The 18,412-nt window shown below is 45.8% G+C and overlaps 1 protein-coding gene across 3 annotated transcripts in view; it reads left to right on the plus strand.

Annotated features, from left to right (window-relative positions):
- Nucleotides 1-18,412, plus strand: part of rap1gds1 (RAP1, GTP-GDP dissociation stimulator 1) — a 32,186-nt gene that overhangs the window by 485 nt on the left and 13,289 nt on the right. The window contains exons 2-6 of one of the 3 annotated variants that reach the window (XM_084916410.1): nucleotides 4,802-4,909; nucleotides 8,594-8,716; nucleotides 11,113-11,238; nucleotides 14,246-14,392; nucleotides 17,832-17,960. In XM_084916410.1, coding sequence (XP_084772536.1) covers nucleotides 4,802-4,909; nucleotides 8,594-8,716; nucleotides 11,113-11,238; nucleotides 14,246-14,392; nucleotides 17,832-17,960 — 633 coding nt within the window. The remainder of the gene's footprint in view (nucleotides 1-4,801; nucleotides 4,910-8,593; nucleotides 8,717-11,112; nucleotides 11,239-14,245; nucleotides 14,393-17,831; nucleotides 17,961-18,412) is intronic. The other 2 variants (XM_084916415.1, XM_084916423.1) reach the window with 2 other exon arrangements.

Below are 18,412 nucleotides of genomic sequence, written 5' to 3' on the forward strand. Positions count from 1 at the left end.
CGCTGTTTTTATTGAAAAGCTGAGTGTAGCTGGATCGTGTGCTCGTGTCTGTCCAGTGCTCGGCTGGGTGGGTGGGGTAGCGTTGCGTTACCCACTGTCCGCGCCTCCCTTTGTAACAACGCTTTAGCCGGACAAGTATTACGTTTGATCACCGCTTTCCCGCAGCGTAGCTGGGACTGGAAAGCGGTCGAAGCAGCGCTCGGTTGGATGAATGTGCATCCTCTGAAATGGCAGTGCGCTGCTGCTGATGGAGCTCATGGCACTCCTCCATGTCCACAGCTGTTATGCAATGCATCCAGCAGCCCACTTTGTGCTGCTGGATGCATTGCACTGCTCTATGTGACGTTATTGTTTCTGCATCTTGTTTGTGCACAGACTGAGCACAGAGCTCATGTACCACCGCATCTTTGTAGGTGTGTGTGTGTGAGCTGGCCTTGAAGCATGCTGTACATTCACTGTGTGTTACTGCTTACCTGTCAGGCTTCAAATGCAGCACTCCTGTGAAGAAGAGGCGTCAATGATTGACAGCTCAAGCCAGCAAAATACTCCACCAACTGTATATTTGGCATCATGTCCATCATGTCTGTTCATACCATTTGTGTGGGTTGTGCATTAGCAGCTGACAGCCAGATCACTGCATCAGCACCTGTGATACTTTTTAAGGAACTGGGTTTGTGTGCACAACACTTAAAGCTGCCCATAGTCACTACTACACGAACTAATGACGAACATCCTATAATCTGTTTTAGATATTAATCCAAACAACAAGTGGTTTGTTGCTGCGTGGGATTCAGTTTGCGTGATCAGCAGATTGATGACTTGTAGTGCTCGTGGCTGGGTCAGGTGACCCTGAGTCCTCTGTTAGCTAGGTGTAGGCTGTGGGGGCTTTTCCACGCTGTGCTGAGTTTCCTCTTTCCTCACCTTTTTTCTTTACTCTTGTTCATTAAATGCTGACAGGTGTAATAATTAGTTATTACTCATCTCTGGTTCTCTTCCACAGTGTGTCTTTTGTCCTGTTCCTCTTCTTTCACCCCTAACTGGGCACAACAATAAGCCACTCCTGCCGGAGGTTTCTTCCTGTTAAAAGGGAGTTTTTCCTTCCCACTGTCACCAACTACTTGCTCATAGTGGGTGTGTGATTGTTGGGGTTTCTCTGTATTATTGTCGGGTCCTTACCTTACAATAAAAGCACCTTGAGGAGACTGTTGTTGTGATTTGGTGCTTGATAAATAAAATTGAACTGAATAAAATAAAGAGAAGAAAACCAAGAGAAATCAGATCATTAAACATTTTGGACAGAAGGAGGCTGCAGAGGTCAGTACGTGACCAGGTCTTCAGGGATGTTTCATGTTGACAGTTTTCCTTCCTGTATCAACACCTCCATCCCACTCTAAGCTCTTACTCCGCCTTTATTCTCCTGACATATTGCTCTCTCTGCCCACCAGTACTGGATCATAGACCTGATACTGATGTTAATATTTAGTCGTTCAAGCTATCTGATAATCATATGTCAGAATGGGACATTTTGAAAATGATACCACCTCAGGCAGAGGCCGACGAGGGAGCAAGAAGAAGTTATTAGAATTAAACCCTAGATGACAAACACTGGCAGTTGAATTAGTTTTGTATTTCTGCTTTTATTGGCGCACTCGACAGGTGAGGAGCAAAAATGGAATAATATGGTAGAAATCTGACTTACAAACTGTAAATAGATGGTAGACGTCTACAGGTAGACGTCCACTGGAAACAACATGTGTTGGGGAGTCTGGTCAGCCAATCAACGATGGTTCTAACTGAGCACCAACATGACCAACACCTAACCACACAGCCTCGTGCTGTTCACCCACTTTCATTATACCTCATATGTAAAATGAACACGGAGACAACATGTACACTTAAATCAGTCTGGAAAAGACATGGGCAACATTACAGTTACTCTGTTTACTATTGGTTTCATTCACTCATGAATGGGGCCCCTTATGCATTGTTCTTATGCAGTGCTATGTTTAGTTGATTCATGTAACACAGCGCTTCTCTGTGAGTACCACCTCATAACATCTATGGCTCTTGAAGTACCAGCCTTATGACCCACATTAAAGCCTATTTAACACCACACACAGTTTACACGAGACAATTTTATTTCTTATATGACTGTTATTCATTTTAACTGTCATGAACAGGATGAGTGATAATAATAATAACTGTACTGCATTAAAACAGGTGGGCTATGCGGTCAGTAAGTGATGACGTATGAGTAAACTACACTACGTTTAAAAAGGCTGTTGTGTTTTAACATGTTTTAATACTTTGCATTAGAGCAGGGCGATATGACCAAAAATATTTATCACGATATACATTTGAAAATTTGCGATAACGATATAACTGACGATATAATTGACACGAGACAAAATACTTTACAACTCCACAACCATCAATGTATTTTCACTTACACAAGCAGCTGTTTTTTATGTGCATTAAAGTTATATAAAAACGTAACAGTGCAAATTCCTCGCTGACAGTTTAACCAAAAGGCATTTCCAGTGGAAACTGGCCGACATATCCTCAGCATAACCATGTATAACATCCACAAAACTTAAAAAGAGGTTATACACACAATACAGTAATATTATGTTGAAGCACAGTACGTATCACTCCGCGAGGCTCCGCCTACGACAGCCGTAATGCTCCGACAATCCATCAAGCGGTGCGGCTTCGTAGCTTAGCAAAGTCGTACTGAAACATTTGACAGATTTTCGAGCACCGTGCACATAAAATCGTTTCGAGGTCAGTAAACACAACCAGAGTTCATACATAAGGCCCACGGGATTATAAGGGGCTCTGTCGACTTTCAGAAAAATCAAAGGACTGATTTTAAGTGTGCCGTATTTTCCAAACAACACGGTAATAACGACGGCCCGCTAGCATGCGCTACCAAAAATAGTGCTTTGTTGTGTATCTGACGGACGAAAGCTAAACCAGTTCCACACCAGTGAAGCTGCAGCATTTTTACAAACCAGTTCAGGTTCATCCGTTTCATTCAACGATTCGCTTTCGCCCAAGGGCGTAGATTTCGCATGGACGCAAGGGACATGTCCCCACCAATATCCATATGAGTGCCTCATTAGTAATGTTTGTATAGTGTGCTTAAAATGTTGCATAATGTTGCTGAGAGATCTTTTTCTTTGTGGTAATCTTAGATGAGTAGTTTTATGGACAAAACCCACCAGGTCATTCAGTGTTCCCTTAGTGCTGATGTATCAGAGATGTTGGTGTCCTATAACTGAAGTAATGATGTTAAGTCCTTAAAGTCATATTCTTTTATTCTCACGACTGTATTTGAAGCTATTTTTTTTTTTTTTTTGTATGATTTATATGGATTATGGCTGAAGTAAACTAAAGCCTAAAATACATTTGTTTAATAGTAATTTAACATTATACAATTCAAATATATAAAACTGAATTGTAATTTTAGATGGTTTAAAAGCATGTAGAATAGCATATGTAGGCAAGTATATTTCTCCTTTTTTATCAAGAAGCAAAGACAAAAAGGGGAAAAAAAAGAAACAGGGCAGGTTCGGTGGTTGAATCATCCGTCCCCACCAATGCCAAAACCAAATCTACGCCCTTGCTTTCGCCCTTCTCGTTCTCCGTCATGCTTTTTCCACCATGTGCGTATGAAAACAAAGGCACTGCGTGTTTTACCCATATTCTATCACGATATTTCATTTTCTTATCGTTGCCCAACATTATACCGGTGTTGCCGTGAACGGTATGATATGGCCCAGCCCTACTTTGTATCTTGTTCTGTTTAATCTGAACAAGCCCCTGAAAACAGTCGGCGATCACTGTCAGCCTGTCTCGGTTTTTATTCCCACTGTTCATTTTAAAGCTTTTATCGAGTGGAAAAAAGTTGGCGTTCATCCTCCAGCTTCACTGTGTTTATGCTATGCTAGCATAGCTGTGTCGCTAGCGATCACGTAGCACATCATTATATAGCAGCTAGCCCAACTTCAGTAACCCTACAAACGTCACTGCTGTTTAGTTTCCTGTCTTCATCTATGTTGGACGTGACAGCAGAGCTGTACGTTTGAATGTTTCAGAAATCCCTCAGTCTGAACATGTTATATTATTTAATCTGGAGACTTCCCAGTACCACCAGTAGTACACGTACCACAGTTGAAAGACTGATATAACATCCATGAGTGTTGCTTTAACGTGTCAGGCCAAATGGCAGATGTGAGGCTGCTTCTTCAGAGTAGACATGACTTTGTTTTAGTTCTTTATCAGCACGTTTTGAACTCTCACCACATTCTTACTGTGACCTTTGTGGTTGCATCATGTGACATAATCATCAGCACAACACACAGATGATGTTGATGTTATTGGAAATATAGTTGAGCTGTGTGGTTATACACGAGTAACTCCCAGTCTCTTCTCCCACTGAGAATTACAGTTGCATAATTTAACAGTGGTATTAGATTAGTACTCGATAATGGCAGCACTGGAAAGTATTAGTATTCTGTTGTATTTATGGGTTGTTTGTACCACACTTAAGCCAACTGTCCAGAGCACCGGTGAGGTGGCGTTACTGTAGATCCAGAGACAGAGAAGCTGCAGACATAATTTGAAACCAGTGTAAAATTAAAAAAGCAATATCATGTGTGTGGTGTGGAGACGTGCAGTCAGCAGGTACAGTACTTTAACATTCAGCCTTTGAAGCTAATAAACATCATTCAAAGCTTTTTCCCACAATTCCACAGTCTAAGTCTGCCTTTTGGTGATGAAATGTTTCTGCTTCCAGACAACTTGAGTGACGCCCTAGAGAAACTGAAGATCGCGTCAACAGACAGCGCGACTGACAGTGTGGAGAGCTGTTTGGACTGCCTGCTGAAAGCCCTCGCCAACAACAGTGAGTACAGGCGTGTAACCTCCGTGTGCATCTGTCAGCACGCCTCCTTTGGACCACGTTTCCGAACTACAACTCAGAAATATGTGATAAATATCAGTCTTCATGTTTAGACTTTAGCTCGTAAATCAGTGTGTTTACAAATGAACTGTACTACCCCGTCCTCGGTTTTTAGTCTGCTGCATGTCCTCGCAGAATGATCACTTTTCAAATGTGCTCTGAATAAATGAATTGATTGGTTGAGTTAGGGTACACACAGTTTCATATATGGACCACTATAAAGACTGTGCAGCTTCAAATAGCCTCACCGTAAATATGAGAAATCTAAAGAGTCATAGGTTCCTAAACAGCGGTGCTGTGTCCACACCGTGGTGCACCCGCTGGTGTGGCAGTTGCCAGGAGGGCGGCACGTGTCTTTGATTCTGTTCGTCTGGACGTAGCGTTTTATGGGAGAAACGTTTGGTCATCATCAGGTGACTCCTTCAGTCTCAGCTGACTGCAGGTTTCCATCTTATAAACAGGACATTTGCACAGTGACTGAAACCAGCCCAGTGAAGGGACGACGGCTGGGAGGTCAGCTCCTTCATCTTCATTATTCATGACCACTGATCAACAACCACTGATCAGCGTGACTTATTGCACAGTGCCATGTTTGGTGGGGGGTGTGGCTTGATTTATAGGAGTTGGACCCCTTAGTTCCACTGAAAGTAACTCATTTCAGCATACTGAGACATTTTGGACAACTTCAAGGTCCCAGCTTTGTGGGAACAGTTGGGGGACGGCCTCTTCCTGTTCCCACACGACTGCTCACCGCTGCACAAAGCAGGGTCCGTAAAACACACGGAGGAGTGCATTTGGTGTGGAACAACAGAGTCAACAAATACAGTCCCTAACCCGGTGCCACTGCGTCCTGATGGACGTGTTATAGCTGCGTATTAAACCTGTGGATTAAGAAAGGCTCATATGTGAAGGCAGACAAGCAAATACTTTATGTTCTACTTATTTGTGTGTGTACCTTTTAAATTTGTTCAGGGATGCGATCATTAGGGCAGAATCATAATGCGAGCCTTTCATTAAAGTACTGATGTAGATGCTTGGAGCAGCTGTGCACGCCGAGCAAGCGAGACAAAGTGATGCTCGCACTCGGGGTTATGCTGACTCGTGCTTCTGAACATGGAAGCACAGAGCGATTACGTCATTGCTCCGATTATGTTCTTAGAAAATGCAAAATCCAACAACGTGTGTGTTTCTGACAGGAGTATGTTTCAGGGGGTTAATAAAGCGAGTTTAGGAGACGATGCTTACAGCTGTTCACAGAAGTACTTTTGTCTTATTAATGAGCCACAACAAATATTCAAAAGAGGAAAGCAGCAGGTCTTTCAGAATGAACCGCTCATTGATTTACGTTTTAGAAACTGCAGAGTTTAAAAGCGTACAGCGTCTGTGACAAAGAAAAACTAAACCCTTGTACGTAACAGGGTTGAGCGATATGTAAACATTTCCAACAGACAGTCGTCAGTCCAATAATCGACGATGGGCGGTACATTCATGCATGCGCAGACTTTTTGATGGGCGGAGCAATGTGATGGTGCACGGGCTGATTTGTGTGTTTACGACACACAAGTCCAAACATGGACGAACTAATTCCCCCAAAATCAGGGCTGTCAGCGTTAATGCCATCTTAATGCTCAGTTCCGACTTTTTGATCAAATTTGTCTGTTTGTTCACACTACAAATAAAATGCGACAGCAAACGCGCAAAAGAAGACGTCACACACAACGCGCTCTGTTTAGACCCAGACCAACAGTGTTGTTTGACTGTTTCAGACTTTACGTTTCCCAGTTTAAGTTATAAAGTTATTGTGTTATCTACATTTGGCCTGATAATGATCCTTACTGCTGTTTTAGAGGAGCGCTGCTTCAAAGGATAGCTGCAGATTACACAGTACAAATAAAATGTTCACGTTTCTCCAACGCTGTCTTCCCAGCAGTTTCACCGGATGGTCAGGAAGCGTTCGCGATGTCTTCTCCGGCGCTGATAATCGGCGTCTGTCTTGTGTCAGTGACGTAAAAGACGGATTTAATGCGACTTGACCATCAAACAGCAGCTTTCTAAAACATCGGCTGTGTATCGGATTCAGGACCACATACGAAAGTGACCCAGATCAGATTTGAAGATATGGGATTTGTGCCGTTCACACTGTCACCATGATGGATAGATGGTCGCAGAGGGTCAGAAAAGTCGGATTTGATGCGCTTTCGCCTGCAGTGTGAACGCAGCCTTAGACTCGGTCTGCACTCAGAGGGGTTCATTGTTAATCGCGTCAGTCGTGATGACGGCACTAAAAATATAAAGATGCCCATTTGAGATGAAAGAGGTAAACCTCAGGATGTAAAGCGTGTCTCTTGTGCAGACGTATTGTGCGAGCAAAGGGCTCAAACCCCACTAACTTGCATGAGCATGCACGTGTCCACCATCCAGCTATGCTAGGCTACCAGCAGCTTCTGCAGCTCCATCGACGAGCGTTTGGGCGCACTCTGAGGAGGGGCATGTGCTCGCAGATGAAGGAGGGCATTTTTCTGTTGACTGCTTCTATTAGCTCCATCATTATTAGCAAACGTACTCATGGACAAATAAATAAATCAGCCGTGTAAAGATGGTCGTTGATGGGCTCAGCCTACCGTCAGTGCAGAAGCTGCTCTGCAGAGGCTGCTGCTACTCCTACAGGTGTGACCTTCAGCCCCTCTGTCTGCATGAAGCAGCGCTGGACACACTGTGGTACAAACCCTCGTCAGCATCAGCTGAACAGTGCTGCAGAAAGAGTGAAGAGAGACAGACCATCACAACACTTATAGATGCAGAGAGATGCAGACAACGACGAGGTGTCAGTGAGTCCAGTTTCCTTCACCATCAAATGCTCTGAGAAACAACCTGTGATAGCAGAGGTCTGCAAAATAAATAAAGACGTATCCAGTTCATTTCTTTCCCAGTGGACCTGCCCTCTTCTGTACTGGGCTCACTGGTCTGCCAGTGCAGAGAATCTGTCCAAAGCTTTATTTCAAAAACTTTCGTCAGGCTTTGTCATTATTCTGAAATGCAGCCCAGAACAACCGTGGAGAGTTGGTGGAGCTACAAAGGACTCAAACATGTCCTCAGATTTGGCAAATGAAACGTGTCCCTGATCTTTGTTTCTGGAAGTTTCTGTTCAGCTGCTGCAAACATCACCGTACGACACAACAGAGGAACATTTCCTAGTCACCGTTTTTGCACTTGGTGCACAATAACTCACAACAATCCCTCTTTTGATGCTGCACAGCAAACAGTTTTGTGTTAAGATGGTAAATAATTGTTCACTGGACACAGAGATTTCTTCCCTCACACATTAGTTCCACGTGCACGAGTCAATGCAGGATATTTGAAGCAAAATAATCATCCTGACAGTATCTGGTTGTATAACAGTATAATTCAGCAGTGTTTCAATAAACACTCTTAATGTTTGCCTCTGTAAGAAAACACTGTAAAGCTGCGCCTGATTTAATGTCAGTGCAGGCAGAGGAGAACTGCCACAGTAAATATTTAGCTACGTTAACGACTGTTACTTTTACATGAATGATTGACATGAATAAAGTTGGCAGGTTTTCAGATGCGTTCACGTAATTCGACTAAATTGTGTTTTCCCTTCCTCAGGCACCGAAGCCAGCATGAAGATCCATGAGATGGGCGTCCTGCCCCTGTTCCCCACCCTGTTAAACCCCCAGTCCTCCTGCACACCCAAAGTCGCCAACATTATAGCCGAGGTGGCAAAAAATGGTGAGGTTTGCTTTCTAGGTTTATTCCCCCACTAACATGATTCTTTCCTACATCTCAAAAGAGCGAGTGAGTGAGCCTGGACCCTGCTGCTCCGCTGTTATCGGGGTTCTTAATGCCGTATATCTGGTTGGTTAGCCAGCAGCTGCTTGACTGGGTGGAACCTGACGTCACGCAGGAGCACGTAGGAGGAGGAGCCCAGTTGTTCTAAAGCACCTGTGGTGGCGTCTTGGGGACCTCTCGTCGTATGCGGCACAGATGTTTCTTTACCAGGGCGGGAACTCCAGGCCTCGAGTGTCCTGCAGGTTTTACACATGTCAGCTGAGTTAAATGCTGAATAGGGCTGCCACGATTAGTCGACTAGTCACGATTACGTCGACTATCAAAATCGTCGACGACTGATTTAATAGTCGACGCGTCGTTTGAAGCTTTGTAAGATCCTGAAAGACGCAGGAATAAGTAGTAGGATTTAAGAGTGTAATAACGGACTGAAACAGAAGATGGCAGCACTGCATGTACAAGGATGCCAGCTGCCGTTAAACCCCGAAGAAGAAGAAGCTGTGTCCCAGAATTCATAGCGCAGCCCTGCTCAGTTTCCAACAATGGCGGCAGCTAGTTAGTTTTAATATTACTCTTATTATTCTTTCTGGGTCACAAAATAAACGTTTAACATATTTTCAGGCGAGAATGTAGCTGTGTAAACCTCAAATATCTGCTCAGTTTATCAAGACACCACATATTTTCAAAAGCGCTCCGACGTTTTCGGAGACGTCTGTTACCCACTAGCTCGATAGCGAGCCGGGGGCAAGGCTCACTAGAGCCGTGAGAACACCGGACTCCCGGCAAATCGTTTTCAAACCCACCGCCGTCTTTCGCTACTCAGGTTAAATATATATATAAGTCACTTAGATAACTTAAAATGTTATTGTTTGGCTTTTTTTAGTATTTTATTTGTTCCTGAGTAAATCGGTTTGGCTGAGATCAAAGTTATAGTTTTTACACAGCTGAATAAACGTCAAGCAGACAGCTGATTATCAGAAGTGTGAGATGCTCGAGAATTTACTCCGGTGTCCTGTTATATTTTAGATAGCAAGGAGTTTATTAAACTTCACCGAAACAATCTGCAAATTTCATTCAAATTGAATAAACTATCATCTTGTCTTTATTTTTAGTTAGCACAGACCTTAAACACTTAAAGCTGTAAGCTAATGCTAGTTATATAAGAGCAGATGCTGCTGGTGCAATAAGCTGTAGGTGTACATCCAATGGATGATGATCTGATTAGTCGACTAATCGCAAAAATAATCGGTGACTAGTCGACTGTCAAAATAATCGTTTGTGGCAGCCCTAGTGCTGAATGAGCCCCTGAACGTGTGTTGAGCAGGCCTGGTAATGAACTCTTCATGTGATTCAGGCGTGTTCAGCAGGGTGATCTCAAAGCTGCAGGACTCCGGCTCCTGAGGCCTGTCCCAGCCACTCTGCTGGGCTCCCAGTTTGGATCTTCTGCTCTGCTACTGTGTGTTGGATGGTCTCTGGGGCACCTTTGTGCAGGGATGATGATGATCATCCTGGACTGTGGATCTGACACTCACAGCCTCTAGTCTTGGCATCAGTGGCTTCTTCCTCCTGGGGCCAGCCTGTCGTTCCTCCTGGGTGTCTGGATTCCTACCTGGCTTCTCTGCGGATCAGTTCTGACACTCGCGTGAGCGTTGTCGGCGCACAGGGGTCACAGGGGTCACAGGGGTCATGTTTATGTGCATTTCAGAGCCAAACTGTCCGTGCAGGTTATTGTGAGCACAGGATCCTTGCATGGCTTCTGTTTCCACAGTGTGGTGTAAAGACAGACGATGATCAGAACAAGAGAAGGTCAGGATGATGGCTGGCTTTCCAGCAGCTGATGATCACTGCCCACCAGTTTGCCAAGCGTGGCAGTGACCTGCTGGCATTTATGCCACTGCTTCTGGAAACGTCTGCTGGGCTACAGACAGTCCAGCAGTTTCACCTGATTATATCAAGCTGCTGCTGCAGCGTCTTATCCACACGACAGCCCAAATGACCCACACTGACTGATGAGGCCGCCTTCCCACAGACAGGATACTCTGACTGTCAGTTGTTCATTCAGCAGTCAGTCATCTTCTTCCTGTTTCATTTCCCGGTCTGTAACGTAACATTAGTAAGTGCTGGTACGGAGCCATCCCTGACCACACGTCTGGGAGAACAGCTGGTTAACAGAAAGTCTGATTGTGAGAGTCCGATGAAAGGAAGATGTTTTCAGTCTCTTGGTTGGGCTCAGCTGGTTTAAGCATGTGAAGATGAAATGAATGAGCCTTTGTACCTAGTTGATGCTCTGAGCTTGATAATCTGACACAGCTGGATGCTGACCTGTGTTCTGCTTCCAGAGTTCATGCGGAGTCCCTGTGTGGAAGCCGGCCTCATCCCTCCTTTAGTCCAGCTGCTCAACTCCACCGATCAGGAGGTGCTGCTGCAGACTGGCCGAGCTCTGGGCAACATCTGTTATGACAGCCGTAAGTAGGAGTCTCACACACTCAGTCTTCACAGCACGTGGTGCAAAAGGATTTGGAGTTTAGGTATGTCATTTATTTACAGATGGATAATGTGATGTTCGCATGTTCTGACGATACACTTATTGACTGTCCTGCCTCCTGAACCTTGAGTGTTGCAGCTGTACGGTGTCTAGTAACACTGGAGGGGAAGTGTGTGAGTGCTGTACTTGTGTGATTAAGGCAGCTTATTCATCTTAATGATAGTGTTTGAAACTGGTACATGTAGCCTGTGTGTGAGGGTCGGGCAGCAGCTTGCTAACAAGCTGGGTGTGTGGAGGAGTGAATACCCCAACCTTCGTACCCAACAGGACCTCTGTCCAGCACAAACCACAGAGGAAATGACCATTAAAAGCAATCTCATCTTCCTTTCTGCAGCAGGGAGGATCATGTGCTCTCGTGCTAGTTGTGCTTTGCTGTGTGCGCACGTGTGGGTGTGAGCCGACTTTAAAGGCCTCGCAGGTGTCAGTTTGTGTCGCGCTCTGCCTTCAGACACGAGGCAGCAGTCAGCCAATGCTGTGTTTGGACGATGGAGCTGATGTCACTCTGTAGGCGCTGTGAGAGGCGCTGTGGGGCGGAGCCTCCATGTTGTGAACACACACACTGCTGCTTTCTTCTTAAGGTGCCTCGTAGTGTCGTTGCTGTGTGCTGCTGTGTGCAGCTGTGTGCAGCTGTGTGCAGCTGTGTGGCAGTTTAAAGCACAGACTGCTGTAAACTGTCTGTGTCAACAAGGTGGGCGACAGCATGAATCACCATGGAGACAGAGTAGTCGGGGTGAAGTTCAGACGGGATTCCTGAATGTGGGAATCATCACGAAATCTCTGGGAGTGAGCATTCCTGTCAGGACGGCACGTTCCCAACGACGTCAGTGGTTTGGAGCGTGTGCAGAGAGCTGCTGACGCTGTCACCTCAGCGCCCGCTTCATGCACACTTGACTTTTGTGCCATATTATGTTGTTCACCATAAAAATCCAGATTTCATGTGACATAAAAGTGTCATACTGCAGTACGGTTGCTATAGCAACGCCACACGCGGTCACATTTCCGAGCACGTATAACGAGACACGGGCCGCCATCAGCGCCAGCCTCTGGTGACCGTCTCACACCAGATTATATGCATTTGTTAAATGTAGGCTTACGGTGGCAGTTTAAGTCCTTAAAGGACAAAGGCTTCAGGTGATGGAGGTGATGGAGGTGACGGAGGTGATGGAGGGCTGTGGGTCGCACAGTGTTTTCATGTCGGGTCTGTAGTGTCAACGCAGTCTGGAGTACAGACGAACCTGAGGCGCCGGACTGACCCAAATTTACTTCAATGCTCTGAGACTGCTGATGCTAAATATGCCACACAGTGAGTGTGTGTGTGTGTGTGTGTGTGTGTGTGTGTGTGTGTGTGTGTGTGTGTGTGTGTGTTTAATGTCACATGGTGTCAAAGTGCAGCTGCATTTGAAAGCAGCTGTGTGAGAGCAATCAGCATGGAAACTTTTGTTTGTCAGTGTAATAAAAACAAATGTTTGTTGGGTCAGTAATGTATGAAGATAACTGTCTGATTGGATGGTCGTTACTACGATGATGGGTCAGCATCGTCATCCCTCGCTCGCTGCGTTCTTCAGACATTTTGTTTTAAACCTCAGTGGGCAGCAGGTGAAGGTTGTGCCTCAGGATGGTCAGAAGAACCAACACCTCCGACTGCAGATGGAAGAAGATCATTGCCGGTGATGTTACGTGACTCCTTCAAGTTGGAGCTTTCGGTCACCTCATTGAGCAGATTGAGGTGGTTGGTTGATCTATAAACAAAGGGCGACTCTCAGCAAAGCCTCTGTGCAGCTGTGACACCATGTCCAGCCCAAAACTGTTGGTGTGTTCAGGTTAAACGTTTCCCTCCCTGTCGTCTGCACATCAAGAAAGGGACTGGGTCACAAAAACGTCTCGTCCATGGAAGCCTGTGCTGTCTTTATAAAGGCCAACAGTACCCGTTTTAAGCCCAAACCCAGTTTAAACTGGTGTCACACTGGACTAAATCTGGACCCTAGTACCTAAAAAGGATCTGCCTCAGCAACGTCCAACAATACAACACAGAAACCAGTTCTGCGACGTGGAAACCACAGACTAGTTTGACTATTCGAGGCAAAAACACAGCTGAGTACAACAGGACACCAGTCCAGGTAACTGGGGTTGCTTAGAGACCAGCAGAGGCCTTGGATGTGTCACCTACACTCGTAATCTTGAGTTGTTTTTCCAGTGAAATCATTGTACAGGATACGACTTTAAGAGAACACACATTTGGTTACAAGTCTCTTTCTCTGATCTATAAACCAAAATAAATCCAGCCCACAAAGTTGACCTGGACCAGGCTTTGCCATCAACAAACATAATCCCAGCTGGATATTTGGCCTCTTGATTCCTGGTAAGGAACGCTTTAAGAAAGTCGACTGACAGTCGGTGGATGTGTGGAGGCGAGTGTCCGAGCGTCTACAGCCGTCACACAGTGGATGGGCTTCATCCCAGTCAGTGGTGTTGAAGACCAGCACCAGTGCAGACAGGTCTCTGGTGAGTGGTACAGGGTTCCTGTATCGCACTGAAAGCTCGGGGATCAATATCCCGTCTGAGGACACCTTGGCGTGCTCGCTGGAGCTTTGATTACATCTGCAAAGCTTCTGGTTCGCTGCGTCTTTATTGCTGCCACACTGACCGTGCAGTAAAAAGCTAGCTTGGTTACTTACATGAACGGTGGCTGATAAGCAGAACAGACAACAACATCTGTGAAGCCTCGCTGAACCGTGACAGCGACCCGTCTGCTTCGGACTGGACTTGAAGCGTCCTTTGTCGTTCACCTTTGACCTTTGACAGCCGTGGTTTAAATGGCTCTATAAATGCTCTGCTCACTTAACCTTGCTTTTCCATGTTCCAGGTTGTTTTTGACCATATGTCTTTGCTTTGTGGTTGATTTGTGTCCCGGCCTCTTTGTTTTGCAGATGAGGGCAGGAGTGCAGTTGACCTGGCAGGAGGGGCTCAGATAGTAGCTGAACACATAAAGTCCCTCTCCCAAAATACTGAGCCGGGAAATGAGAAGCTCTTGACTGTCTTTTGTGGCATGCTGATGAACTATAGCAATGATAATGGTAATGACCATCTTCCCCAAAGAAGCACTCTTAACTCATCCTAACTAATGAGCGGATGTTCTGTTTCAGTGCAGAGACAGTAGAATCCGACAGATTCTTTTCTTGCCTGGTTTCTACTCTCCTGTGCTCTCTACTGTTCTTTGTTTCAGCTTCACATCTAATGTGCCATTATTGCTGCTGTGAGGCTAGCGCTCCTCCATACCTCATGTTGCCTGACTCCAGGGGGCGTGTCTGTCACTGTCATTCGGCTGTAATCTTTCGTTGGTGACGTTTGTGTATCGGACGGTCAGCAGCAGCTGCTTTGTTTGGATACAGGCGTGATAGCTTCTATATGCTGACCACACACGCTGTAAACATGGACGTAGCTTTCTGAAAAGTGACGCTTTTCTCAGTCACGCACGTCCGGTCACACTGACTCAAACGTGTGTTTGTAGGCGGCAGCCGTGCATCGGATTAGAAAACATTCTCGACACAAACCCGGATGCTCAGTTTGATGCTCTGTAACGCGCTGCAACACACCTGCAGCAGTTTGTCAACAACAACACTGATAACACAGCAGCGATGATGACACGAGCACAGTTTAACACACACTGGATTATTGTTAGTATGAACAGCTACACCTTCATGACGTCTGGTTTTCAGCTGCACTAAAACTTTGCGTCACAAACGTCAGGAGGCTGACAGGCTCGCAGCTCTTCATCGGCCTCCTGCTCTAAGGTCTTACAGACACGAACAATCATTCACACTTAAACGTGCACACGTGTAAATGTTGGCACATGAATGCAATCAAGTCTTTTTTGATAGATGTTAAATGCAGTTACACTTTAAAACGGGACGATTTCTAACATGAACATTTCACTTTGAAAGACCAGTGTTGTTGTTTTTATTGTCGCTCATTAATAAAATGAGTGCCCCCGCTGGGCGGAGTGGGCGTCGCCCCGCTGGGCGGAGTGGGCGTCGCCCCGCTGGGCGGAGTGGGCGTCGCCCCGCTGGGCGGAGTGGGCGTCGCCCCTCTGGGCGGCGTGGGCGTCGCCCCTCTGGGCGGCGTGGTCACTCGAGTTTGTGAATGCGATTACATGACAGTGAGGTGACGTAGGTCTTCATAATTCAAACCAGAAGTGAGGTCAAAGGTCACGTTTTCTAAAAATCTTGTGACTGTGAATAAGGTTAACATCATGGGTGCTTCTACTGAAAATCTTTGACAAGTTTGAGTCCTGGTGACCTCAAGGTCAGAGGTCATAGTTTCTAAAGATCACATGGGATTTGTAGGTGACCTAGATGGCTGAGAGGTGGCACTGGTGCGGTTGACTCTTCACGTGTAGCTGAAGTAATGACACAGGGTTTGATTATAGCCTAGTTTAATGTGCAGAGACGGGTTTAAACAGGATCGGTGGCGTCTAGCTCACCTTTAGCGTGATCATGTTAAAGCATCTTATTACCGTGACTTTGCATTGAGTGTTTTTCTATCACGGCTGCAGTTCTGGCAGCTGGAATGTGGACCAGTGGTTTTCCTAGAATTGGTAGAGCTCGTTTTAATGGCTGGTTTCTGACAGCGATGAACCAATGAGACCCAATAGTAACTGCATTAGAGGGGAAACAGAGCCTCGAATGGCTGCAAGCTGCCCCCTTCAAAGGGAACCATGATGGCACACTGGTTTCCAGCGTCCACACAGTTTAAGATGCTCACTGACTCACTGGTTTGTTCAGGGCTGTGGGATATATCAGCTCATTGGGTTTGGGGGTAGTTCAGGGATGTCGTTGGGTGGCTGTGTTACGTCGGACCACAGTCTTCATCCACTGCTCTGTCACTGCAAGTAACTGTGCATCATCTAGTTTCATTACTCGTCCTCCTCCTACCATCGTGTCCATAAACTCACTGCTGTTTCCACTGTGCTGTAACCTCTGCAGCTCTGGCAGCAGCTCACACTCATGCTTATTGCACTGAGCTGTGTGTGTGTGTGTGTGTGTGTGTGTGAGTTTTAAGACATGTATGTGACCTACACTCATAATTTTACAGTGTCAGTATAGTGGGGGAGGGGGAGTTGAACTGTGCGGGTCATAGGTCACATTTAAAGGTGGGGAAAGTTTTGAAATATTTTTGTGGTGTTTTAATAAGGTTGTGTATGTTTGGATGCATAGAAAGATCTATAATAATAATAATAATAATGTATTTTATTAATTAATTTGCTCAGTCCTCTGCACTTAATCCGTTCACTCAGTGAAACAGTGGGCAGCTCTTGCTCAAGGGTACATCAGGGTAGCCCTTCAGTGGATTTGAACCCCCGACCTTCCGATCATGGGGCGAGCACTCTACCCATAGCCATGGAGTAGCAGAGCTGGGAGGTCCAGTGCTTCCATCCTGTGCCTTTCACAGATGTGACTGGTTTGCTGGTGGGTCAGTGATGGTCTGGCTGATCCATGGAGGAACACACCGACCTTTGAAGGCATGTGACTAAACACATGGGCGGCCATTCACATTACTGAGGAGCATTTTGAAGAAGAATACTCTGGAAGGTCGGCAGTGTCATGAACACGACAGTCTGCCACAAGATCCTCACCGAATCCCCGACTGGTCATGGGGCGCAACAAGACAACGGCTCTGAGCGTCAAAGCTGAGCAGAAATACGTTTACCAACACAAAGGGACGTCCTGGAACTGATGGACCGGCCGAGTCAGAGTCTGGACTTGAGTCCTATTGAAGAGGTTTGGTTTGAGTCTCTGGACCAAACAGTTTGGACTCAGATCAGAATAAACACAACATGTTGTTTTCACTTTGCTGTCTCATTGACTGAGGCATTGGCCTCTTCATGTAAAAGTATAAATTCAGTGAATTCAGCACTTTCTTGTGAGTTCCTCCAACCACAGCCTGGTCTGATTACTGTTTCACTTAAATCAATCTGACAAAGTGAAGCGACTGAAGAGCAGATGAAGAAGTCTGAGAGCATTATTACCAACAAGCCAACGTGGTACTGGTGATGTGGTGATGTGGGCTTTGCTGGTTCAGGACCGTGAAGGAGCCATGAAGTCTGCAACAGGAAGTCCTGAAGGAGAATGTGTGGCCAACAGTTTGTGAAGCCCAAGGGCACAATGATCCATCTCTGCATGGACAGACAGCAAGAAAACAAAATGACGAAGTCTGAACTCCAATTCAGATACTTGGACATGACCTTAGACAGGCCACGCATGCTCAGAAACCCTCGGTGTAGCTGCATTAAAAGTACGTTGGAAGAAGAGTGGGCCATACGTTTGTCCTTCCCACTGTCGCCACAGTGCTTGTTCAGAGGGGGTCATATGAGTGTTGGTGTTTCTTTGTTATTAATGGCTCTACCTTACAATAGGTGCGGCGACCGTTGTTGTGATTTGGCGCTCGCTGTGTAAAAATAACATTGAGCTGAATTATGTAACACTGACAACTTTGTGCCTTTCTCTGCTTTTACAGATTCCCTACAAGCCCAGCTGATCAGTATGGGTGTAATTCCCACTCTGGTGAAGCTGCTTGGCATCCACTCCCACAACACAGCCCTGACAGAAATGTGTCTAATTGCCTTTGGGAACTTGGCCGAGCTCGGTGAGTTCATTTACGCATTATTACACACATTAAATAAACTGCACAATACAATTTTAAGCAAATAAAAATAAAAGACTAAATATGGAAATTAAAATGTAGTTTGTGTTTAATACAACACAAACTGACATTTCAGCCCCCTCACTTTCACACACACACACAAAGTAACACAAAAGTATACAGGGAAAAGATTCCCCCTGTTTTCATACACATGCTCCGCCTCCAGTCTCCCTCCAGTCTCCGCCTCCAGTCTCCCTCCAGTCTCCGCCTCCCTATGATATTCATGCATAGCTTCCAGATAGTCCCATGTGTACTAGTCCTTCCAGGCCTGGAGGATCTGCAGTTTCCTTCTTCCAGAGTCCCGTGCACCATGTCCCACATGGTGCGGTGGCTCGTCTGGCTTCATATTCCCAGTTTAACCTGAATTTTAAGACATTCCCATAGAGGATGGAGAA

This window comes from Perissodus microlepis, chromosome 3, assembly GCF_051167445.1.
Source record: "Perissodus microlepis isolate ML-2025 ecotype Zambia chromosome 3, ASM5116744v1, whole genome shotgun sequence".
NCBI classification, from domain to species: domain Eukaryota; kingdom Metazoa; phylum Chordata; class Actinopteri; order Cichliformes; family Cichlidae; genus Perissodus; species Perissodus microlepis.